The sequence below is a fragment of the Metopolophium dirhodum genome, chromosome 3 (assembly GCF_019925205.1).
Source record: "Metopolophium dirhodum isolate CAU chromosome 3, ASM1992520v1, whole genome shotgun sequence".
Classification (NCBI taxonomy): domain Eukaryota; kingdom Metazoa; phylum Arthropoda; class Insecta; order Hemiptera; family Aphididae; genus Metopolophium; species Metopolophium dirhodum.
Window position 1 is genome coordinate 5927548 of NC_083562.1, and position 27280 is coordinate 5954827.

Consider the following 27280-nt stretch of genomic DNA (forward strand, 5'->3'; position numbering starts at 1 on the left):
CACTTTTCATTCTCCCGACTATAATCGGAGCGAACACGACGAGCGGGCGTGTTATTTTAGTCACGTATTATTTTTAATTATTATAATATTATTACCTGTCTATTTTGTGCGGCGACTTGTGCAGTCCGGACACGTAAAAAACAATTTCCTTTCGTATAATTAAAATACGCGTAATGTCATTATCCCTACATAAAAAGCTACATATTACTCGCGAACACGACGTCAAAGAATATTGTTGTTCTATTGGCGACAGTGCAGAGGAGTGGTGGTCATTGCCTTTATTATAGTGTCCAGTGTCCAAGTCCGTAAAAGTAGTAGTTGTAATGACTATATATAGTGTTGTAGGTACCGACAACGGACGGGGAATCCCAAGTCGCGCAATCGGATATATTCAGTGGCGTAGCCTGGGGAAGTGGGAGGGCTAAGGAGGCACATTGTCAGTGTTGACCTTAGAATTTTATCAAGACTAATAAAAAAAATAAAAAGTGTAAGTAAAAGATATATTGTATTTGTATAGTTAGCCCCCCCCCCAATACAAAATTCCTGGCTACGCCACTGGGTACATTATTATCTTGTGTAACATAATAAAAGACGGTGTTAACATGGTTATAAAAGTGCGTTAAATTCGACTAAACATTGAAAAACAGTCAACAGCTATAGTAAAATTTGTTCACCATGTACGTATTATACAGCTGAATATAATAATAGTATAAGGTATGAATTTTATAGTAATCAAATGTTTTGGTTCCGACTTGGAATACTTTAAAAGTCAGCTGATATTCGAATGCACTCAACGCGGCATGTCATCTTATGAAATGTTGCGACACCACAGACGAGATCGAATGCTTAAGTTATTTCGTAAAACGGTTCAGCCGAGTATAGTAATCGTTGCACCCCTACCCCGTCGCCCCCCCCCCCTACCCGTAAACAAATAAAATAGACGCTCTTTTTGTTCTACCCAGCTGATTGCTCCGCCGTTTATCGGTCATCGACGTGAACGGCTTTGCACAATATGACATATAATATTTATCACGTCGCATAATTTCTGGGACAGAATTTGCTCGGAAATATTAACCAAGTCAACAGTGTGGGAAAGTGTGTGATTTATAATATCGTGTACGCTGAGTATTGGAACACGTTTATTTATTGTTCTCTCCGGCCGTGCTTATCGAAAAAAATTATTGTTTTAAAACACGTGTTAGGCTTTAATATAATAACACAATATCATAATACTATACGTATGGTCCGTCATGTGTTCTAAACATAATAAAATAAATACACTAATGCGATTTACAGACGCAGAACATATTATTATTGTTGTAGAGCGGAATGCAATTATCTTCGAATATCGTGAGTTTCGTACGTCTTGTACCGCGCGCACTTCACATTTACTAATATTTGTTTTCTTTCATATATAAGACGAACATACACCTATATATATATATATATGTTGGATGGACTTTATATTTCGATATAAAATATAATAACACGCGATGGGAGATGATACGAGTGGCTCAACAGTTCAACGATTGCACGATGTCAGGTATATATTATTGTATAGGTATTGATATGAGATATCTGCAGCAGTCATGCACCAGCATGTAATAATATGATTTATCGGCAAGCGTACATAAACATTTTCGATCTTATTCGCTTTCGTAATTTTATTCATTCAATTGCACATATTGTAATATTATATTTTTACTAACTGCTGCAGATACGGCACGACAAGGATTGGTATAAAAAAGTAAAAATAATAATATAATATATTTCTTGAAAATCGTTTTAACATAATGTACCACAAAACATAATATATTATATCTTTATCGTCTATTATTTACGCGCATAAATGTTTCTTTTCGTTTGTGTAAGCAAATTCACGATAGAAGAACTTCTCTTATTAATATTATATCGTATATATTATATAGCAGGTACCTAACCAATCGTGTTTGCAATCTTCTGATGCATGATAATTTTGATTCCATTTCTCAATTTCACTTATTGGAATGTATCAAAGGACCAATAATACATAATTCATTCTCGTGCCATAGTGCAACTCACACCACCACAACGTGAATTTCACAGCGTAGTGGTATTCCAAAAAAAATGAAACCTTTAAGATTCGTGTTTGGTTTTATATAGTTTCGGTAAATCACGATTGAGTACGGCGTGTACCTGCCTTTTTTCAAAAAGAACCGGACCACTACTTGACTGTTTTTATGTACTTCCTCATACTTGTCGGAGAACATAATATTATAAGCATATCGCGAGGTTTATTGTCACAATACCGTAATAACGATACGTTTCTTAAATATCCATCGTGTAGACCTTGTCAAAGGATAAATATTTACTAATACATTATCTAATATTAACCTAACATATAAGTACTAAGCGGCTTTAGATAAAAAAAACAGGTTTGATTTTGTATACTATCTGTAGGTATCCCATTATTGAAAAAAAAAAAAGTTGTTTGTGCTCGTTATCAATAATATACCTAGTCATTATTATAATTTATATTTTACTGTGTATGTTTGTTTAATTTAATAATATTGTGACTTTGTCGAATACTAATAAATAATGTGATTTACCTATACTATATCAAACTTATTTAAATTATAAAGTTATAAGTTATTTTAATTAACTTAATACATAATATATGATAATATATAGCCCAATGGCCGGTACACTTTATATATATTTCATATTTTTGTTGTGGTTCAATACCCGACTAATAAAATATAAAAGTATTTTGTATACAAAGCAGGTAGACAAAATGTAACCCAACCGCCCATTTTCCCTAGTTGTATTCGTGTTGTATGTACCCGGGTGCCTATAATAGTATAATTTATAAAAGTTAAACTATTGAAGAACGCGTATCTACGTTTTATTGTTATAATGAAATATTTTCCATATTTATGTACAATGTATACATAATTAATTATATTTGCATTTTTATTAATTGTGCATAATCCTTTTTCAAGTATAGACTATAAATTATATTTCAAATATTTTATCGAAAAAAAAAATAATGTATTTACTAAACCTAAATTATATATATATTATACAACCATATTTTAGAGTATTTAAAAAAATGGCCAATACAAGTATACAAATTTCTTGAAAATGTACTTTTTTACATCGCCCCTCTTTGCACCAAGACACGGGCACATAGACATGTAAACAAATTAATTTACTCTAAGATTTGTTTTTTATTGTTATCACGAAATAAAAAAATTTTTCTATTTCTTCTTTTTCATCGATTAATATGAATTTAAGTATTTAGTATACACGCAATATAAACATTTATTTTTTCCCTCGTTTGCCAAGATATTATGATTTTTTTAACGGTTTGTTTATCGTATCTAATATTTCTCCATATTATCACCGACCCCCCGTGAATTGCATAATATACTGTCGAAGTTTTACTCTGTAAACGACTCATAACTTAGAAGATAATTATTTTGAGCAAATAAATTAATAACTATATCAAGACCATCAATCTTTATATTTATCTTTGAGCTCATTCTTATACTCGATGTCCAATAATTAAAATGTCGTATAAATATCAGTGAATGGGTGTTTTCGCTTATAACCGGCATATCGCATTTAACATATAGTTACGCCTTAATGCTGGTCAATTTCGAATTCCTTGGGCTTATTGCTTTCCAATTATACATTGACATCCAATTTGTCATAGTATTTTTTTATTTTTTTTGTAAAACACACTGAACAGAGTGAACGGTTTTTAATTTCAAAAACTATGTTCGCTCAATGATAAGTGTTTGAGTGATCTTATATGTTTATAAAATTATAGTTGTTAAAAAATAATAAGCTAATACGCAGCTAAGGAAAAAGAGAGTCTTGTCGGGTGAGCGAAGGGAACTGCTCGGCTCGTGGTCGACTATTGTAGCATTTATTTGTTTCTATAGAACATTGCTGAAATGACACCACTCCTGAATAGGTGAATTCGTATTAAGCGAAGATGATATCTTTTGATCCAAAACCTTGTCGCATATTAAAATATTTTTAGGCACTATCGTGGTGGTCTGCGCAATAAACGGCTAGGTAAAAACGTGAATTATACGAAATATAATAATTGTACGCCTACAATATATGATGGAAATAATTACGATCCACGTCAGCGTGAAGTATATTATACTTCAAATATATATATATAAATATAATATAATATTAACGAATAATATGATGTGTTGTGGTGAGATGCACACGCGATTTATTACCGGTCTCTGATATACGGTCAGACCGACCACGTACCAATAGGGGTGGTGGTGTGTTAACCCTTTTACCTCTACCCGTCCATTTCCTTTTGTTTAATACAGTTTAATATGTAGGTTTATTGTATATACAACAGCCCACCGCCATTGGTTCTTTGATGTGTGCACCAGGAACGGATCTGAAGCTTATCTAAGGGGAGGGGGTGGACAGGAATATTAATAAGTGACACATAATGACGATGGAACGACGTTGCAATTTAATGAAAAAATTCTTGAATTATTATGGTAAAAACTATTATTATATTATAACTTCTTGTCACGGACGAACACTGGCAGGAAAATCAACTGGTAAATATTATAACTAAAATGTATATTAGAGGATTGAAAACGATGTTCGTGTGTTTATCTGGTACATTCTAATTTTCAACTCGTACCTACCTACATTTGTCGTAAAATCTGCTCGAGATAAAATGTTCCACGTTTTGATTTTTTTTTCCCGAAAATTCAAATATGACAATTTAGGTAGAAAAGTTTTAAAAAATGGGGAATTGAGAGGTAAACTCGATGAAAAATTCAATTCTGTTTTCAGAATTTTTATCACTCTACTAGATCAATCAGTGCATTGTAAATATAACACATCCAAATTCCAATGTTGCACTTGTGTTAGATAAAGACAGGACATCACATATTTAAATTCATTTTAGGGAAACGGCATCAATCAAATTTAATATGGAAAATACCTTAAAACTTATGGTAATTTAATATATTTGAAATTTTTTTTAGACAAAAAGAAAAAGATCATCTTGCAAAGCGACTAAAATCTGAAATTTTGAAATGTTTTTGTTCTAAATGCTGGTCTTTTTAAGTTGAATTTTACCGACCAAATTACATTTTAAATTTAATTGTTTTGATTTTTATCAAAAAAAAAAATTAAATCAGATAATATAAAATTAAATATACAAAATCTCTTCAAGTGTGGCATTTTTAATAGTTCCTGCGAGGTTTCAGATGGATACTCAAGATATACATACAACTTCCACATTTTGGCTTTTAGTCGCTTTAAATAAGGATGATCTCCTCTTTTATCCAGTTTTTTTTTTCAAACCCGTTAAGAATTAAATATTCAGAAAATCACTGCGCGTTTTAAGGTTTTTTCTTTTTTCCACGAGAAATTTGATCGTTTATCTCTTTCCTTCAGAGTAACAACACGATAAGACACGGCACAAAGGTTAGCACAAAATATTTATGAAACGCATAAAGATTTTATTTTGAATACGTAATATTAAATAGTTTAATAATATTTATAGATTTTTGAACCCTCGCTTAACGTTTTATAATGGAGGAAAATTTTTTTTTTTTTTTTTTTTTTTTTTTTTTTATTGGGTAACCCGCGGCAACATAGGCCATTGGGTGTGGGGAGGGCACTGTAGGTTTTATATTGGGTAGGTTGATACACGTGTGTTGTGTTTTGGCAGAATTTCTAATGGGGCACCCGTAGGTTTCTGCCGTGCCCCGGGGTGGGGGGATGGCGGCACTTGTTCTCCGGACACCGTGACTTGCACGGAGAAAAATGCCGCCCAGTGGTCGACGATCGAACTCGGACCGGCTGTGCCGAATCCGTCGCGTTGACCGCTCGGCCACCTTGTCCCCCCCGGAGGAAAATTGTTTAAGATGTTAATACTATATAATTAGTGTTAACGGTCGTCGGTCAGACTATAAAAGTCGTATTATGGATTCTTAAATTTTCAAGCACGAAGTAGCTGTGCCATGGTTTCAAATATACTATAATATTATCATGTTAAACAAATCTGTTTTAGAAAAGTCCGAGGGCGGGGAGACGCTACAACCCCCCCCCCATGCCTCTCACATCGATAACGGCCATTATACTCCGCACTGGACATATACTTACAAGTATGGTTACTTATAGTTCTGAATATTATCACACTCGCACGGCGAATAATTATGTGCGACTACCGCGCGACGACAGTGCTTATCGAACAATAGACACAACATATTAATGTATTATTATATCCGATGTCAACGGAATTAAATGTTGATAAAGCGTAGGCGGGTACTTCTTATGCCGGAAATATTAAAACAGTATTTACAATATCTTTGGAGTAAATTCTATATGAATCTATATGCGTACGCGTATAATGCCTTTAAGCGCGGTTTATATTACTATTCAAACTTATACCATATAATAATATGTATGACATTGTATCATATCATAGTCGTCGCCCGAGCGCATCGGATACGTCGAAAAGTATAAAACAATATTACAGAATCGTTGCGCCCTTTGAGTCGGGATTTCGAGTAAATCTCTCTCTCTCTCTATATATATATATATACCATACCCAACTCTACTAATTAAGAACGAAATCAGATAATACCCGAGTTCCTCATCGTACGCGCACGAGTATATAATAATTTATAGTAATATGTGTGTCGTATTACACGAGAACGAGACACGCGGAAGTGCATAATATACAATTCATAATATTGAGAGTTCCCGAGAAATAATATGATGATATGTTTATAGAGTATAAATTTGAAATTCGTGCCTTGGCGCGGTCCGTGCGCTCAACTGCGAAAATGCTCTCCGAGTGAACGTATCGGCCGGCGTCGCCAGCTCCCGGATGGGTGACTACCCGGGATTTTCGGCTACAAATCCTCGCCACACGTACAGACGCGCAGTTTCGATCCTCCCCCCTACTAACAAAATAACAGCTAATGGCCGAGGTTGCAGGGCTTGAACTCAATAAAAAAAATTTCAAAAATGTAATATCTGTTGAACAACGGATACCTAAGTACTATTGATCGTCCGGTGATTTACAAAAAACCACGGATTTACCTTGAATATTGTATTTTACCCGGCGGCGCAGTTTTTTCCATAAAGATATTACCTAATCATCAATATGAGAGTGTCAGACGCACCACTCCGACGTACAATAGTTGTTGCAGGAATAGGTGTATACGATATAATATTCATCGTAACGATTATATTATTATATACCGACAATAGCGAAGTGGTAGTTTTTTCGTTTAAAAAAAAAATAATATATTCAGTAATAATTGACGAGTTTTTAATATGGCTCTTTACGGGTGTACCTATACTTGTAATAATAAAAAATTCATGAAATTCGGTTGGTGGAAGTGTATGCAACTGACGTTGAGACGTGCATGACATTTACACCGATGTACAAATTTACATAATATAATATAATATTTTTTATTCTGTTATTGGAACTTACATTATGTATCATTTGTATATCCCCACATGAGAATTTGCATATCATTTTTGTCGAGCTTCTTTACATAATATACAGTTTTTTCGTTTTAAATATTCATATAGGTATAACGCAAACCATTTGTTAAGTAAAATGAAGTAAAAATAATTTTTAACATTATAAACCAAAGATTGTATTTCTTAAAAACGTAAAATGATAACATTGTACTCGTTTAGCATTATCAGAATTAAAAAAAAAAGGTTTATTGCCCCATTCGTATCCTTATAAGCATTATAGTATTATTATAATTATTATTTATGGCCAAGCCTAATACTTTTTTTATTTATTTTGAAACAATTTTTTCTTTACAAAATATGTTAATTTATTTGTATTCCACAATTGCCGATAAGAGGTTATCCTCAATGGCCAGACGGGTTATTTAACTGTACACTATATTATTGTATACCATACTATACATATTATTGTAATTATCTCGTTGGTGAATACAAATATTATTATTATAATATTAAAACGATTCAACTTAAATTATAATTAATTATAAGTCAACCCCATTGTTGATATAATGATAAGTATTAACTGATAAAACCCGATGTTTTTGGTTTTTTAATTTTATGCGAATAAATAATAATTATTTATACTATTGAATTATTTCTGATCTGCCTGCTATAACCATGATTGCAGTTATTTTATTATTCAATATCTACAACGAAAATGTATATTTAATGTTAACTACAGCAACTGGGGACGGAGTAGCCGAGCGGTCCTTAGGCGTCGGTTTCGACGCAGCCGTCGCCGGCTCGATTCCTCGGTCACGGGCGGCATTTTTCTTCGGGCAAGTCACGGTGTCCGGAGAACAAGTGCCGCCATCCCCCACCCGGGCATGGCAGATACCTACGGGTGCCCAATCAAAAACTCGGCCAAACCCAAACACACGTGTCCCTCCCCCCTACCGACATTAAAACATACATAGCTAATGGCCATAGATGCCGGGCTTAAGATCAAAAAAAAAAAAATAACTACAGCAACAATATAATGTTTTCAAGTATTAACAGATTTCTTTAAAGTGCTAGTTAAAACGTTTTATACGCATGAACGTATACAATGTATGAAACTTTCAAAACCACTTGTTTAAATCACTTTCCAGCCTTGGTTATAGGTAGAATAGGCACGTTAAGGGTTTGTGGTACGTTGTGTCAGATACGAACTGACGTCCAATCACGACCACTCTCTGTTGGTTTAAAAAATTACTTTTTTGATTTATTTTATATAATATTTAACGATATAGGTACCTATTTGTGAACATTAAACCTCTATTATAAATAAATATAAACTTTTTTTTTAAATTTAGATTAAATAAATTATAAATCATTTTCAACAGCTGAAGTATGTTGTAACAGACGATCATTAACACCAGATATCTCTCCCCGGTAAATGAGGTTTGTGCGACAACGGAGGGAAGTAGCGATAACTCGCGAAGAGCGGCGATATGACATCACACCGGGTACGTACCTGTCGATGGATATGGCCATCAGGGTGAACACGCTGGCGCATATGGACAGGACGGCCACGAACTGGCTGATCTTGCAATAGGCCGTGCCGAACGTCCAGTTGCTGGTCAGCATGTAACTAAAGTTTACGGACACGTTGAGCGTGGACACCATGGCGTCCGCGATGGACAGGTTCACCAGAAAGTAGTTGGTCACGTTCCGCATCCGTTTGTTGGTCATGACTATCCATATGACGATCAGGTTGCCGCCCGTGGCCACCATGATCATGGGCACGAACAGCACCGTCCATGCCAGCTGGTGCCACCACGGCAGCTCGAATTGGTTGCTGTCCGGCCACGCCACTCCATCGGTTCCGTTGCTGGTCGAGTTGGGCTCGCCGAAATCCGATCCGTTCATGGCCCGCTCCGGAGAACCTATGTACGCACAAGCGAAATAAAATAATTATATTTTCGTCATCGAACAACACTATAATATATTATACTTCAGATCGCTAGAACCTCTACGACCCAAAGGGAAAATAGCAGTAAGTACATAACAATATAATGTAGACAGTGGCGGTTCCAGGGCTTAATTTTGTGGGGCAAAAGTTCAAAAAGTACAAAATTATAAAAGTAAAAGTACGGTATTATATTATTCTACCCTTCGACGTCTCATCTATCGACGAGAAACAATACTCCGATAGTGCGCCTTCTCCACACATAAACATATTTTTAATATAAAAAACAGACCATTAAAATATGATTTCAGCTAATCATCCCTTCACCACGGTTCCGCACAATAGCCTGTGATCTATATCATAATAGTCATCGAAAGCTATCTCCTATGTTGTTATAATGTAATAATCATCGTAACATTATAACTACAGGACAGGTGGAAATACTAATTTTTACGTTAACCCACAGCAGTGACGGAGACGCCACCGAACGAGAATTAATATAAAAACCAGCCATATAAAAATATAAAATAGTGCCGGAAACAGCCATCTATTATAATATTATAGTGTCGACAGCGTTTGCAGGTGACGTACAATGTAATTTCTATCGAGTATACAAAAGTTGCGAACAATGCATTAAATACAATATATACTTATTTATGCGATCCTGAAATCTATGAACGCGAGTGTTGGTGAGTTTAACTTAAAAATTGTATGACTGAATGTATTGAGAAAATAACATTTTCGGCGTTTTTATAATATTATTATATTCTACCCTTCGACGTCTCATCTATCGACGAGAAACAATATACTCCGATAGTGCGCACTCTCCACACATCAATAATATATTTTTAATATAAAAAACAAACAATTAAAATATAATTTCAGCTAATCGTCCCTTCACCACGGTCTCGCACAACAGTCTATGATCTGTAGTATCATAGTCATCGAAAGTTATCTCCCATGTTGTTATAATGTAATAATCATCGTAACATTATAACTGCAGGACAGGTGGAAATACTAATTTTTACGTTAACCCACAGCAGTGACGGAGACGCCACCGAACGAGAAATAATATAAAAACCAGCCATATAAAAATATAAAATAGTGCCGGAAATAGCCATATATTATTATAATATTATAGTGTCGACAGCGTTTGCAGGTGACGTACAACATAATTTCTATCGAGTATACAAAAGTTGCGAACAATGCATTAATTACAATATATACCTATTTATGCGATCCTGAAATCTATTAACGCGAGTGTTGGTAAAGTTAACTAAAAAATTGTATGGCTGAATGTATTGAGAAAATAACATTTTCGGCGTTTTTATAATATTATTATATTAATCCCAACGACGTCTCAATTCGAGAAACAATCTAAAAACAAACCATTAAAATATGATTTCAGCTAATCATCCCTTCATCACGGTTCCGCACAATAGCCTGTGATCTACAGTATCATAGTCATCGAAAGTTATCTCCCGTGTTGTTATAATGTAATAATCATCGTAACATTATAACTGCAGGACAGGTGGAAATACTAATTTTTACGTTAACCTACAGCAGTGACGGAGACGCCACCGAACGAGAAATAATATAAAAACCAGCCATATAAAAATATAAAATAGTGCCGGAAAGAGCCATCTATTATAATATTATAGTGTTGACAGCGTTTTTGGGTGACGTACAACGTAATTTCTATCGAGTATACAAAAGTTGCGAACAATGCATAATATACAACATATACCCATTTATACGATCCTGAAATCTATTAACGCGAGTGTTGGTAAAGTTAACTAAAAAATTGTATGACTGAATGTGTTGAGCAAATAACATTTTCGGCGTTTTTATAATATTATTATATTAATCCCAACGGCGTCTCAATTCGAGAAACAATCTAAAAACAAACCATTAAAATATGATTTCAGCTAATCATCCCTTCACCACGGTTCCGCACAATTGCCTGTGATCTATATCATCATAGTCATCGAAAGCTATCTTCCATGTTGTTATAATACGTTATAATCATCGTAATATTATAACAGGACAGGTGGAAATCCTAAATTTTACGTTAACCGACGAACGTGAAAAAATATAAAACCGTGGCCATATAAAATAGTGCCGGGAAGAGCCGTCTATTATAATATTATTATAGTGTCGACAGCGTTTGCAGGTGACGTAAAACGTCATTTCTATTGAGTATACAAAAGTTGCGAACAATGCATATAATATACAATGCATATTTATACACGTCATACTGTGACTGAAAAACATAAAAACTGGCAATGACATTTTATAATGTCATATAATAATTGTTTCACGTCGCACTGCTGATGAGATTTAATTTATAGTAGTGCAATGCTCATCTAAAAATAAACAAATCTTTGGTAATAATATAATATTAATGGCGTATAATAATATATAGTCTTAAATGTTTTATTATTCATATAATAACACGTTTTATCACTATTAATATCTGTTTGAAATAAAATGTTTAAAACAATCGCATCTACATCACGAAAAATAGAATATTTTGATCCGTCAATTTATGTTTTTGATGCAGCGACATATATTATTCATTATATAATATTATATAATGTATAGATTACATTTTAAGATTCAAATAAGTAGGTACCATCTAAAGAACTTAAATGGAATGTACGTGATTTTGAACAAATCTATACAAAACCTTCACGTTTGTTTAAATTAAAACGTTTAGATTGAAGGATCAATGAAGGACGAAGGATCAATGAAAAGAATCCCGTTAATGGATCGGTTTTTGTTGGTATCGTTGTTATAAAATTCAGAACCGTCACAAGAACCTATACCAGATAATTAATAATACGGTAACCAGAATCGCGATTAAAAAAAAGAAACTATTCGAATACTTATATAGATTGTATATAATTTATAAAGTGGCCGTATTATTATAACGTGCCTCTTAATTTACGAAACGATAATTATTATTGTAATAATATCAATTATTTCCATATCATCATTATTCATTTGAGTAGCGAGCAGTAAAAGAAGGGAAACTATTGTAAAATCACAAAATGTAATACATTCATTCTAAAATCAACAGAACACGGTCGGTGATGTTTCTCCATATTTTCATATTTTCTCTGGACAAAACGGTTATTTTTTTTTAAAAAAACTTAAAAGAAATTTTACCGAGAAATAACTTAATTTAGGTTAATATAAATTATATAGAATATATAGAATATAAATATTATATAGATGCAAACGTTTTCAAAATTCTGTGTAGAAAGTCATAACGATTTAAAAAAACGCACAAAACATTTGTAAGAATATTGTTACTATTAAATATTATTTTCTAAGAATATATTATTATTATTAGACATATAATCAGTGTTGGAAGCGTACTGTTAAGGTTTTATATTAACTCGAATAAAATCATACGTATATGCGTATAATATTTTATAAATTTATAGTACGTATATTTTTTTTTAGAAATTTGTGGGTGGGTGGGTGTGTAAATATACGAGTATAATGAAGATAAAAATCATTCTCTGAACGTGACTTGGGGGACACAGCGAAAGTGCACGTCGAACAAAGATGTAGCTCACAATACAAAAAGTCACTAAAAATATTCATCGCAAGTTCTATATAATATTGTACGTTCGATAAAATAAAAGCATAAAAAAACGCGTTCACATGAATATTGTCTGATATCTGTATATATATAGTTTATTGTTTTATACACATTTTCATCGTAGGCGACTATGGGGTATAGCAGATTACACGTGAGTTTTGGTAAAAATGTTTTTCACTTAGATATATACATATTCCCCCGTAGTTACCATTATAACGGTTACCTATATATATATTGAATATTCGCGATAGCTGATGCATAGTGTAAATTCCTGTTATGCGTAGGATAAATACGGCAATGGCTGAAATCATATTATTTTAACACGATATTATGTTTGCAGTAGGTACTCGTCGATGGCGAAACACCGAAACGTATTTATAACCTACCTATAAAACACTATTCGTTTTTCAACATATTTAATCATCACGTCGTTACAATATGACGTCGATTACAATTTATTTTTTCAAGATATTATGTTCACGAAAATCCTCACTCCTATAATGTAATCGAAACAATAATATTGGAAATATTTATATTTTATATTATATTCCACTAACGTTTTTTAACGGTTAAAACATATTATATTACAATAGACGCTACATAATAAATATTATACATTTAAAACTTTAGGTTATAAAAAATGTAGAAACCGTCCCGTTTTACGTAAACTATAAAAAAAAAAAATTGTCATGGGCAATGTCAGTGTTTGAAGTATATATATATTTATTTGTTTTTGCATCACAGACCACTGCAGGATTCAGCATCAGTTCTCAGTACGTATCAATTGTATTACAACCAGCATTACGAATAATATTTATAACAAAGTGTAAGAATTCGAACGTACCAATAATAATGTTAGTCCGTGACCGAAAATATTATGATCGAGGTGATCCCCGGGAAAATCGCACAAAAGCGATGGAACACCGTGATCTGAACAGTTTATCGGATTAACTGATTTTATGTAAAATTTCCCGTTTTTATTAATTTTTTTTTTTGTTTTTCTGGGCGCTTTTGAAAACTATCGGGTACTTTTGACCCACAGAGTACCAACTATATTCAGTTTCTCATCGAAATAGATACTGAGGTCAAAAATCGAAGCATTATTTTGACTACTTACCGTCTACACAAACATAAAGAAAACACACATCATTGTAAAATCAATATACATGCGTCGCTCCACTCAGACTCTAAAAGGAGTTTTAAAATGATAGGTAGGTACAGTTAAAAATTAAATTAGATATATACAAATATTATACTTGTTTATAATAATAACATAAATATATTAAATATATATTTAATCTTTGATACAGGTAGAAAATTATGCAATGGCTGCAGGAAGTACACAATCTACTTTTGATGTAAGGCACTAAAGTTGAAAAAAAAAATATGTCCACATAACCGCAAATAAATTTTTTTGTAACACGAGTTGTGCACATATAGGAGGGATATTATTTCAGTATTTTGTTAGGACGTATACATTTTTTTATACATAATTTAAAATGTAACTAATTTATTCCCTCGAAGGATCAAAAAAAATTATTTTATATGCTAGGCACTGTAAACTATTGTAAAAAGTAGAGTTCAGAGTAGTGAAATTTGCATTATAAATGTTCGAAGGAATATTTTATTGTGGTATCACATTTTCTAAATGCTATCACAGAAACAAATAGCAGCTAGCATGCTACTGGCATCGCTTTAAAACAATTATCGTGGCACTTCCAATCACTTAGTTTATGGTTATATACGTCTTATAAATCATATAATGGGATCAACATATGTTGTTTACCTACCTGGTATATATGGTATATGGTTAGGTGTGTATAATGTATATGGTGTGTATATATATATATATTATAATGTATTATGTGATGTGTAGTTTATCTAAAATATACGGCTTTTTTAAAGATAATATTTAAACAATATAATGGGATTCATAATACAATTTTGAATATCTTGATACTGGCCTGGTAGTAAATAATATAAGCCGCAGTAGGTACCTTTAATCTTATAATGCAAGATATTTCAAAGAATTTAAAATATTTTTAAAAGTCTTCACGGAACTTTTTTATTCGCGAAAATGTTTATGTAAAAAGTTTTTAAAAGTTAAAAATTAAATTAAATTAAGAATTAAAGTAGGTACCTATTTTATGGGCACTTACGATGAACGCGCTCGCCTATTAAATTATTATAAGTTTTTAAATTTAAAAAAATTGTGATACTTCAAATATCTGGTGAATTTGATTTTCTTTAGATTTAAAATATAATAATTGGATTCGGAAAACCATTCTGGCCGGGGACCATAGATTGCCCAAAATCAATTAAATCCACGCATGTTTCATTTCTGTCATTTCATAGTTTTTGTGATTTTTCAAAAAATATCACGTTAAGAAAATCGAAAAACTTTTAGTTAGTGCGTAATACCATATTCTCAAATATTATTTTGATATTAATATAATAATATAATATTATGTTTTATTTCAATGATAATATTATTACACCTTTTCAGTCAGTGGGATTCAACTATGGGCACGCCAGTTTAGGTGTAAGTATATGTATAACGTTTTTTGAATTATATTAATTGTTTCACATAGTTCGTTCTGAGCACTCTCGACAACTATAATTACGTTAACTATACTATTGCAGTTATTACTTTATTTTACCCGTTTGATGTCAACGCGTTTGGTGTGATAATTACTATTACAAAGGCATAGGTATTATATGGTATAGGTACGACTGCAGTATAGGTACTATATGGCTGGTCGTAAAATTGACTTTATTATATTATGACTGTACCTACTGTGCGGTAACCATACTGCTGCGTTGACCTATTATATAAATTATGACCATCATTATTGTATAGGTATAGGTACTCTTGCGCATGCCATATTTTAATTTAATATATTATGTTTTAGGTGGGTGTTCTATGGATGGTAACCGTAGAACAAACGTTTTACTGCGTGATATTTTGATGTACATAATAATATCATAATGACACGAATCGGCTGATAGAATCTTTGGCGTTCGTTTTTACTGATGGGCGTCTCTTTGGGCTCCGAGTCGAAGGGTATAATATTTTATGCAAACAGTGATAACTGACATTGGTGTAGCACTAGTAGCAGGTAAATAGGTAATACGAACATAGGTTGCGGTTTGTATATGACTATAATTATTTGTCTTAGAGTTGTGTACCTTTATGTGTACCTATCATTATGTTATCATAGAGACAAAAAAAAAAAAAAAACGGGGGTTTTCGTTTAGTTACCTAGGTATAAGTACTGTAAAAATAATATACAAAATGTATTAAATTATATTTTTTTTTGACGTAACATCAATAATATAATATATTCTCATTTATATTAAATTACGCGATCGTAAATGTCCGTTATTGATGTAGTGTACCTATATAGTATTAGCGTTATTTCCCTATAGTAAATTTGACTAAAGCGTACTGTAGATATAGTAGCGTAGCTCTTACAGTCGCAAGCTATTAAGGCCCGACATGATAACCCAGTGGGTCTGAATGCAATAGGTGCGCTATTAATCTTTAAAAAAAAATTACGAGATGAGGGTCGAGAATTGGCGAGACTGCCCGGCTGGTGTAATCGCATACTCTCAACGTCAGTTAAACTCTAAACGTTGACGAAATTTTATTAATTTGAGTGCGATAATTTATGTCACATTCAGACTAGTAAAGTAGGTATTCAAATAAAAGTATTTTAATATTTTTTACATTCAAGTACTCGGTATTCGGTACTATGTTTTTATTTTTTTCCATACATTTATGGAACAGTATTCAAACATATTGCATTCAGGAGATACATTTTGTTTATTAAATATAAAAACTATTTTCACTAATATTTAAAAGTGTTTGGTCAACAGTTATTAATAATATATTGGACATTTTTAAAAATTAAATTTATATTTTTATCAATTAGAAGCGTATGCAATAAAGTATGCGCATGACGTACCTAATACTTAATACCTATTCATTGTATATTTTGCCATGTAGAAATAATATGCATAATATACAGGTAGGTACCAAAATATTAAAATTACATGTCCATGGTTGTTCATAAACTATTTTATCCAAACACTCTTCGACCATTTGAAAGTTAAATAGAAAATAATATAATGAAACAACTACTATAATATTTATTGTTATTATTATTATTATTATTATTATTATTGTGACAAATAAAATATACTAATTAGATAATTAATTAATATTCAGTTATACATTATAAGAATCAAGTCGACTGGAAAATAATCACGCCGAGTGCACAACAATACGCATTTTGTACCTATTAAAGGTATGTGGTTTGATACTGCCTATATTTTTAGTCATTATAAATTAGTTGTATGAGCTATAGAAATTTAAATTATCTTACTGAACCGATATAGCATGAAACAAAACTCAAAATATTGCAAAAGTTATAATTTTTCAGTTACAAGTTAAATCTTATTCTGTTATAATTTTTAAAAACTAAAAACATTTTAATGATATTAAAAATTATGTAGACGAAATATTGTAGCACTAACAACAGTTTTAAAATATCTCGGCTGTACGTGTATTAATAATGAGTAAGCAATTTTGTATTATTTGGTAAAAAGCAATGGAGAGTTGTTATTATTCAAATAAAAAAAAAAGATGTCAAATTTACAGCAGTTCATTTTACGGTTATCGCAGTATCGTATTGTGTCATTATGATGATCTACACAAAAACTTTTAGAAAGCTTTTAAGAAAAAAAAAATTGTTTTCGAGCAATTCAATGTACAGATTATCGTGAAACAAAATTGTTTATTCTATGGATTCGGGAGAGACTGCACTGAATAATTTGTTACACATAAAACTATAAACATAAAAACATGTTGGGTAGGTTTACATTTTGCAGTTGTTTTTTTTTTTTTAATGATACGTGTGGCGAGTTTTTATATAAATTGGCAGTTAATTTTTTTTTTTTTCAAACGATGGTAGATATTTCCGATGAGATATTTTTTTTTAGATTTTGACCTGGAGCGAGGTATGTGTTGGTTTTACAATGATGACTTTTGTGTGTGTGTGTCTGTTACCACGTTTTGATGGAAAAAAAATATAAGGCCAACCGTGTAACGTTGGTTTACAATTTATACAAAATGGATTACATCGAAAAGCGTGGAAAATAACGTATTGTCTCAAACCATATTCATGCTATATAATATAATATATCTAACCCCCTTTCAGCTTGTTAATCATAAAATGAATCGTAAGTCCAGTGTTTGAAAAATTCCCCATAAAAATGCACCCACTGCAGGTTTCTATATACTATCATTCCTTTAATTAAAATTTGGTAAATTGGGTAGTACATTAAAACCGAAACTCCATAATGACGACGTCACATACGAATGTCACCACTGAGAATCGAAATTAATATTTGGTGATTTTCCGCCTTTAGGTATATTACAAAATATATGCATTCAATTTTGTGAAATGGACGAAAATCATTGTATGTTTATTAGGTTTACCGGTTCCAAACCGTTATTTCATCATATAAATTATAATTTTTTTGGAACACTTAAATATGAATATTTCAAAGGAATATTTAAAAAATAAAAATATTTCATCGCATTTTCGTAAAGAGGACGTTATACCCGCATGTGTTGTCTCCGTCTTCAAAGTGCGTAACATAGCAAATTTTACGATCAGCAAAACACGTGTAGCTCCGTTAATTTAAAAATTAGAGTGAATTATTGACCTCTCATAAAATCTAAAGGTAAGATTATTATCTAGGCAACCTCATGGGCTTTTTAGTATATTTTAATAATTTTAAAGCGAGTTATGAGTATTTCAAGATGTATAAAAAATTTACAATTTTAAAATACTCATAACTCGCGTTAAAATTAAAATATAATAAAAAGCTCATGAGGTTGCCTAGATAATAATCTTACCTTTAGATTTTATAAGAGGTCTGCAATTCGCTCTAATTTTTATACTAACGGAGCTATACGAGTGTTCTGCTGAGCGTAAAGTTGGCCATGTTACGCACTTGTAAGACGGAGAAAACGCATGCGGGTATAACGTCGTCTTAAGTATTAAAGAATCAACGGTATAACATTATCGTTGATTTGCACACCTACCTACAGTATGAAATTTAAATTTTTAATAAGTACTAATAAACAGCTTACGTTTTCACCAGTAAATTTCATAATACTCGCATGGTTTATGGTCTGCTATTTAAGCTTAATATGTTAAACTTACTTACTGCTTACTGATGTGAAAACCAAATTATGGGTCACCTTAATAGAATCAGACGTTTATAACGAGAGTTAAAACTTAAAGATTAACATTAACTATATATTATAAACTTAACAGTTTACGTGTATAGTTTGGTGTGTCCAAATATTTTAAACAAAAAAATCGAACTATATGATGTATTTGATTAAACATACAAAATATAAAATTACATTAAAGTGTCATAGCTATTATTGTTACTATTATTATTATGTTTGTAATAGCTTTAATCACATATATAGGTCAATATTTTGAATAAAAAAACGACTGTCTTCATTTGTATTTTTTTTTCTTCTTTAAACTTCGGTCACTTAAAAATATAATATAAATTCTCGATATTTTAGTTTTAAATTGTAATTTAAATTTTGAATATGGATTGAGAATTACATTTTTAAACAATAAACATAAATTGTATTGTTTATTATTTTGAAACAATTTGTATTGATAGATGTGATTATACTGAATACTTTTAAAATATAATAAACATAACACTGAACAGAGAGTTACAACTAAAATAGTACAAACTAGATCCATTATACTTGAATAAGATGTCCGAAAATATTCTTACAAACTTTTAAAGCTCGGATAAACGATGTTTAAATTATTCTATTTTGTATAAATAAATAATCGAATATCGTTTATATTTTATAAATAAATGTATTAAAAATATAATTATATTTGGTGATGATGAAAAACAAGTTTTACTTTGGATCGATATTCTTAAGATCAGATTATCGGCGACTTCATTATCGAATGAAAAAATTTAAACGTCAGTATGTCATAACCATATCCTAATTTAGAACTATCCTACCGAACCTACCCATATAGTAATAATTACAATAATTTATAAACGTTAGTTAATTTATGCCAGCAACATTTTAAACGAGTATTATTATACCAACTTGAAAGATGACAGTTTGTTTCATAATGTTTCCAACAGACTGCAATAAGCTATTTTTTCACCATCGATTAACGACATTGACCAAATGTATTATTGTTAGCATAATACTATGTATATTATTTAAAATTGCTAAATTAAATAAACGAAAACGAAATATTTGATATGTGGTGACTGATTGCCAGTTGACTTGACCGGCAATGTTAATTAATGTACTGGAAAAATATTGTTGGTACCTAAATAGTTGTTGTAATAATAGTAATAATAAAAATATATTTTTATATCTTTTGTGAAGTTGTGTACTTAAGGACACAATAGTTGTGTACTATAGGAGACCATAAAATAAAAACACCAATTTTTTTTTTTAAAAAAAACGTTAAAATATGTAGTTTTTTTTCCAAAACTAACATAGTGTATGCAAAATATGCATTTAAAATTTTTATTTGTAAGCTCGTCGTTGCGTAGGATGGATTTATAGCTTAGTCTGCTATGAATCGAGAGCATATAAAAAAAATTGCAACCCCTACAAATTTCCAGCCCTAGATCCTATATAAGTTATTAGCAAAATGTGTTCTATCAACTGCAGGGAGGTAAAATGAACACTAAAACATCTTAATATGTAGTATTGCCGGAAACATAAATCGTTCGTACAAAGTCGTTCCGAATAGTCGTTGCAGGGGTGTTAAATCGACCATCGATCACATAATAATATATATTATAATATCTATGGTTCCAAAGTCCTAGCGTATACCTACGTGCGTTCTATAGCTATTCAAGTCTAAAAACCTGATTAATATATACAAATGTTTCCCGTCTCTCGGCTTGCTGTCTACCGTTTAATTTAGAGAACCTATGGCGTAATCTGAAAATGGCCTGTATCAAATGTTTGATATTAGTTTGAATTGTCTGTGCGAGATCCCATACTGCAGGCTTGTCCGCGGACATGATGGAAACCGTGATATACACCATGATAGTCCACAGCTACAATACGAAACCTGTATATACCAGTATACCACATATACCTAATATACCTGTGTTATCGTCGTCTCGACGCGTGCTTCGGATAAAATTCCACTCTCGAGATTGGTTTGTCCCGCGTGTATTATAATTTATAATTGCATAGCGTCGGTGTATCGTCTCCCCCGTGCATTATTTAAATGTTTCGATTTGCACCGGTGGTACGATGCGCTTTGCCTACTCATACTGAAGAGGAAACACTGGACACCGTACCTACCTGTACGATTCACGATAACGACTAGGCCGATTGAAAGCGTATACACCACTGCGTTATTGTGATATGCATCAATGTATAACATTGTGTATATTAATGTTAAATTATGAACGTCCATATACTGAAAGGCGTATTTCGTCCTATTTGTACGCATAATATATTATTATAATATCTATATAGTTCCAAAGTCCTAGCGTATGCGTGCGTTCTATAGCGATTCAAGTCTAAAAACCTGATTAATATATATATAACTATTGCCCACGGACATGATGGAAACCGTGGTTATATAGCAGGCCATGATAGTGTTCGCAGCTACAACGAAACATATATAGCTACATACCACAAACATATAATATTACAGTGTTGTCATCGTCTCGTCGCGTGCTTCGGATAAAATCCCACTCCCGAGATTGGTTTGTCCTGCGTGTATTATAATTTATAATTGCACATCATCTCCCCCGAGCATTATTTGAATTTTTCAATTTGCACGGTGTTACGATACGCTTTGCCTACTGATACCGAGGAGGAAACACAATATACTGTATAGGTGCAGTGTACACTGTACACACACCTGTACGATTCACGATAACGACTGGGCCGATTGAAAGCGTACACACCACTGCGTTATTGTGATATGCATCAATGTGTATTGTATATAATGTTAAATTATGAACGTCCATATACTGAAAGGCGTATTTCGTCTTATTTGTCCGTGTATATATTATGGCATATATTCGCCAACCGATCACGTATTATATACAATTTTTAATATAAGTAGGTACTAAACTATCCATTACCCATATTATCCTCTCTACGTTTTCAGACTTACGTAGTTACGTATGCTGACATTGGTACTTACTTAAAACGTGTATTTTCTGAATGTTTGTAACAGTTCCTTGCACAGCGGTACATTACTATAGTTGAATACCAGAAATAATATACAAGTTCATAACATTATATTCTGCTGCTAAAATAATACCAAAGCTTATGATGGTCTTAGTCGCCGGGCTTAAAAAGATCAAAACAAAAATATATATCAACGGCCATGATATAATAAACTAGGTATGATGCACACATCGTGATACGCATCCTCCTCACCCGCCGACCATCACTCTGACAAAAAATGGCATTGGTCTATTTTTTATTTTTATAAGAAATATACAATCAATACTAGTTACTCGATAGGTACCTAGCATAATAGCTGGTATGTGTGATAAGATACTTAAAAAATAACACGGTAGACGTGATTAAGAAGTCACCAGCTATAGTGACTCTTTGCTTGAGGGATAGTAATATATAAAAAGTGGGTAAGTGGATGTCGCTCTACTGTACAGTAGGTTACAAGTGGGTTACTGTAATGGATGGTGTTAAATTTGAATTCAATGATATGATATCATTGTATAAGAAAAACGATTCTGAGCGAAAATGGTCAGTCAGCATATGATATTACCAAGTATATCTGATAATATTATTGTGAATAAAGTAATTTATATATTTACCTATTTACACGGACTCTTGTTTTAAATGTTCAATCCTTAGCTATAAAAGTTGAACATTTTATACATTTTTAAGTACAAAATAATTATTAAATTTTAAATTTGATAAATTTTTTCAAAATGTTATTGTATATAGAAAATGCTAATATAAGCCATTCAGTGAAATTTGCAAGTATCTACAGTCATACGTTTCTTAATTACAACAAAATAAGAAAACCGTTGCATGAGAAATTGAGTGATATCAAATGTTGTAAAAATATGAATTTCTAACACTCATAAAAATTTAATTTGACTTTCTTGTAGACATTTTTTTTTTTTTTTGATAATGGTAGACAAACTTATGGATAATCTTGTATTATATTTTCAAATCTTAGATTAAAAAAGAAAAATTTTTATGAATTCTCAACTCAAAATAATTTGCTAATTTTCGTGATTTTTCAGTATTTTGTCAAAGATTTTAACTTTAAATGCTTATAAATAAAAACTGTGACTAAGGATTTCACCTACAATATAGTAGGAGATTTGTCTTAAATTTTCAAGCTTTTTTACCCAACAAATAAAGTTTTATTGACATCCATAGAAAAAAATACTAATAAAATTGGAAACTGAAAATGTTCCTAAACATTTCAAAACAAATCAAAATATTTTGAAAATTTTATCGTGTATAGAAAATGCAATTATAAACAACCAGTAAAAATTTCATGTATATACGTTTATTTGTTTTAGAGTTACACCAAAAACCAAAATCGATTTTCTCAAAAACAGATTTTGTGTAAAAATACCCGTTTTCCTTAAGTTTTCTTTTGTTTTTCACGGCGTTTTTAAATACTACTGGGAAATTTTTACTTTTGATCTCCCAAAGTACCAACTAGATTCACTTTTCTATCAGAAAAGATACTGTTGAAGAAAACCTTAGCATTTTACTGTCCTAAAAGTTGACGACAGACACAAAAATACAAAAAAAAAATTTAAAAAAAACACACATCATTGTAAAATCAATACCTACAGTTATTTGTACAATAATTAGATTTGATAAAGGAAAGAACATAAAATTAACGGCGAATATTAGGATTGGGAAGTTATCCATTGATAACAACCAGCAAGATATATACATTTAAGAACACACTATATTGAGATGCGAGATACCTACCTACTTTTATATTATGCATATTATTATTATTATTATTACTTGTGTGCGCGTTTTCTGCGAAATGATAAAATCATTTTTCTTCTCATATCGGTTTATTCTTTGCGATTCAACCGGAGTCATTTAGTGGATTAACTTTCCTCCGTCTATTCACACTTCTAAAAGGATTGATGCAAACATCGTATTGGCTTTCGCAATAATAATACAATATTGATATTTTTTTTCTGAAGGTACTTTTAATGTAATACTCTTGTGTATTGATATGAGTACTTACTTTCAAATACATATATAGTAACGTATATAGAGCAAAATTGTACTAAAGAAAAAAATGTACGTCTAGTCGGTATACAACATTACGAGTTATATATTTTTTTTTTTATTATAACATAAGGTGTATAAAATATTATGTACATACAATAAGAATAAATGTCTACGGGTCGTCTGTTATGGGGATAACATTCCAATCATAGTTTAATTTATAGCAATACCTTTCTAGTATAATATGTATTGTTTGCAGGTCCTATATTTGTCTGTTCAACATTTTTATATTTTAAAAACTGTCCATCGTTTAGTTTTAAAGTTATAATTGCGGTTTAATTTTCACGCATAGAATAGTTGAACACAATAACAAACAATTGATAAAATAATATTATGAAATATAAATAATAATTTTCCCAACCACACCTATAACAATATTAACAAACAATATATTATTTTCAGATTTTTTTATTTTTATATATATATTACTATTTGTTCAATATAGAGCTGGAGAGATGTTTTCTTTAGATTCGTTTTATTATACTCTGCGCTTCAAAAACATCACCGATCAAATACACCTAGATACAGCTTATATGTTTTGATAAATTCCGCGACACGTGTTTGCTTAAGTTCAATATTGACTTCGTATTTCGATGCGTTTTAAAAACTTTCCTCGAACCAACATTATACCTCTATGCTTCTGACTTCTGAGTATATATAAATTCAATAGAGGTTAAAATTTCAATGAAAAACATCTACAATTGTTTGGAAAGCACATCGGTACGGCCACCTATTTTTCCATTATACACATCTAGGGGGTGAAGCAATTGTTTACAAGGACAATGTCCTTTAACCCTGCAGCCGTCAATGTGCTCGGATTTATTAAGCCCCAATGTCTTAAGATTATTTGTGATTATAGACCAAGTCGTTGGACTCGGTAAACATTTTTCTTCCATAAAATCCTTATTTATCTATGTATAGCACTTTATGATTAAAAACAATTTTTGTTGATAAAACATGAGGTGTATGAAAAATAAACAGATATCCCAACCATGCACATGGTAACAACACGGAATATATTAAATGTCATAATATATTCTGTGGTAACACCATGGATCTAGTTGTCTATGGATCTATTTGTCATTCCTCGATCAAAATATGACTCGACTAATTTTGTCGAGTGACCACGTCGGGTGTATAATACGTGGGACCTCAAACACATTATGTGGATGTCCCGAATGGACTGCAGGGACCTAAAGTGAATGTCGGCGGATCTAAGTGACTCGGTATAATTATTTTGTCTCGGGATCTGAATGACACAGACCATTTACAAAATTCTTATCGGAATATGGTTGCCGGGGTCTTGATGACGCGGAATCAATTCGTCAGCGTTAACATATCATACGTTTAGTACTCCAACACGATATCCACGCGCGTTTGTTGATTATTCCGTTTTGTAGACAGTTTATCGCGTCGAGTAAGTCTTGGTGTGGGGAAGCATTAGATCGCGTATCGGCGTACTTCAGTTCATGAGTAATAATAAAAATAATATATATACGGTGTGTGTGTGTGTGTGTGTGTGTGTGTGTGTGTGTGTGTGTGTGTGTGTGTGTGTGTGTGTGTGTGTGTGTGTGTGTGTGTACAAGTTGTGACACAGAAGTGGGCCCGAGAGTGCTTGAAAAGTGTATTCGCAGCGACCACACATTAAAATAATACGGGTCGAGTTTTTGCGTACCTTCATATTATATACGCCGCCGCTGGTAGATTGCGGCACTTCATCATATATATATATATATACATATCCAACGTGTCTATGTATAAAAATCTCTATATTTATATATATATCATGTGTGCATGTATATAATACGTATGTGTGTGTCCAGGTTTTAGTGCTCCCTGTGCCGCGGACGTGGGTTATTCGATTAGCGCAAAATGAATTACGACCAATTTTCTCCATCGCCGCCCCCGAGTATATATTATCGTATAATATCGCTGCGAAATCGGGCACATAGAGCACGGCCGTGGTGGCCTTTTTATAATATTTCAGGGTCATCACATAACATCACGTCCGATATTGCAGGGTGCGTTCTGTGACACGGTCAAAAAAACATTTTGCTCAGTCTTCCAGTCACAGTAACCGAGCGTGTCAACGGGCGATACGCGGGTACGAAAAATTATAACGTCAATGGCCGTACGCGGACAAAACGGGATGTGTCGTTATTGTTTCGAGTAGGCTTTCGTCGCGATACGTCGCAAGTTTAGATTTACATTACTGTATCGTCGCGGGTTTGTCAATTTTTTTTCTATTACATTCGACATCGCGCGATCGCCTTTGCCTATATATTATATTGTGCGAAGTAAACAATAATTCGTGTGCGGGAGGGCGTCGGCGCGGCGTGGCGGTTTTGGAAAATCTTCTAGACTATATATACAGCTGTTTTTCAATACGTGCCGCGAATTTTCGATTAGCGGCACCGACTGCGTCTCGGCATGACGCACCCCCCCCCCCCCCCCCACACACAGCGATTCGCGTACGACCGGTTGACGGGCTCCGTGTGTGGAAAACGCAGAGATGGAAAATATGTCAAACAATATTTCAATCGTGCGAAATGTATTGGTTTTGTTTCGTGGGAGGGGGGGGGAGACTAACGAGAAAACCACGTCATAATCACGCACCGAATGCAGTGTATAGCCAAGACACACATCGACAGCAACAATAACTATACTTGTTAGATGTGTTTCTCGTTTTAAACAACACAATTTAATATAATATGTTTAATACAATGCGTGCTAGTAAAGCCCAAAAATTGTGTGTTTGCGGCGGTGATATTGATAAATAATATTATTACGGTAACGTGAAAATATCATAATATTGATGAATGATGAGTGATGACGACACTGAACATTAACAAAATATTCGTAATTTGTAAACGCAAAA

The 27280-nt window shown here is 32.3% G+C and overlaps 1 protein-coding gene across 1 annotated transcript in view; it reads right to left on the reverse strand.

The window, feature by feature from the left end:
- Positions 1-27280, reverse strand: part of LOC132940211 (tachykinin-like peptides receptor 99D) — a 266534-nt gene that overhangs the window by 162215 nt on the left and 77039 nt on the right. The window contains exon 3 of the mRNA XM_061007685.1: positions 8996-9407. Coding sequence (XP_060863668.1) covers positions 8996-9390 — 395 coding nt within the window. The 5' untranslated portion in view covers positions 9391-9407. The remainder of the gene's footprint in view (positions 1-8995; positions 9408-27280) is intronic.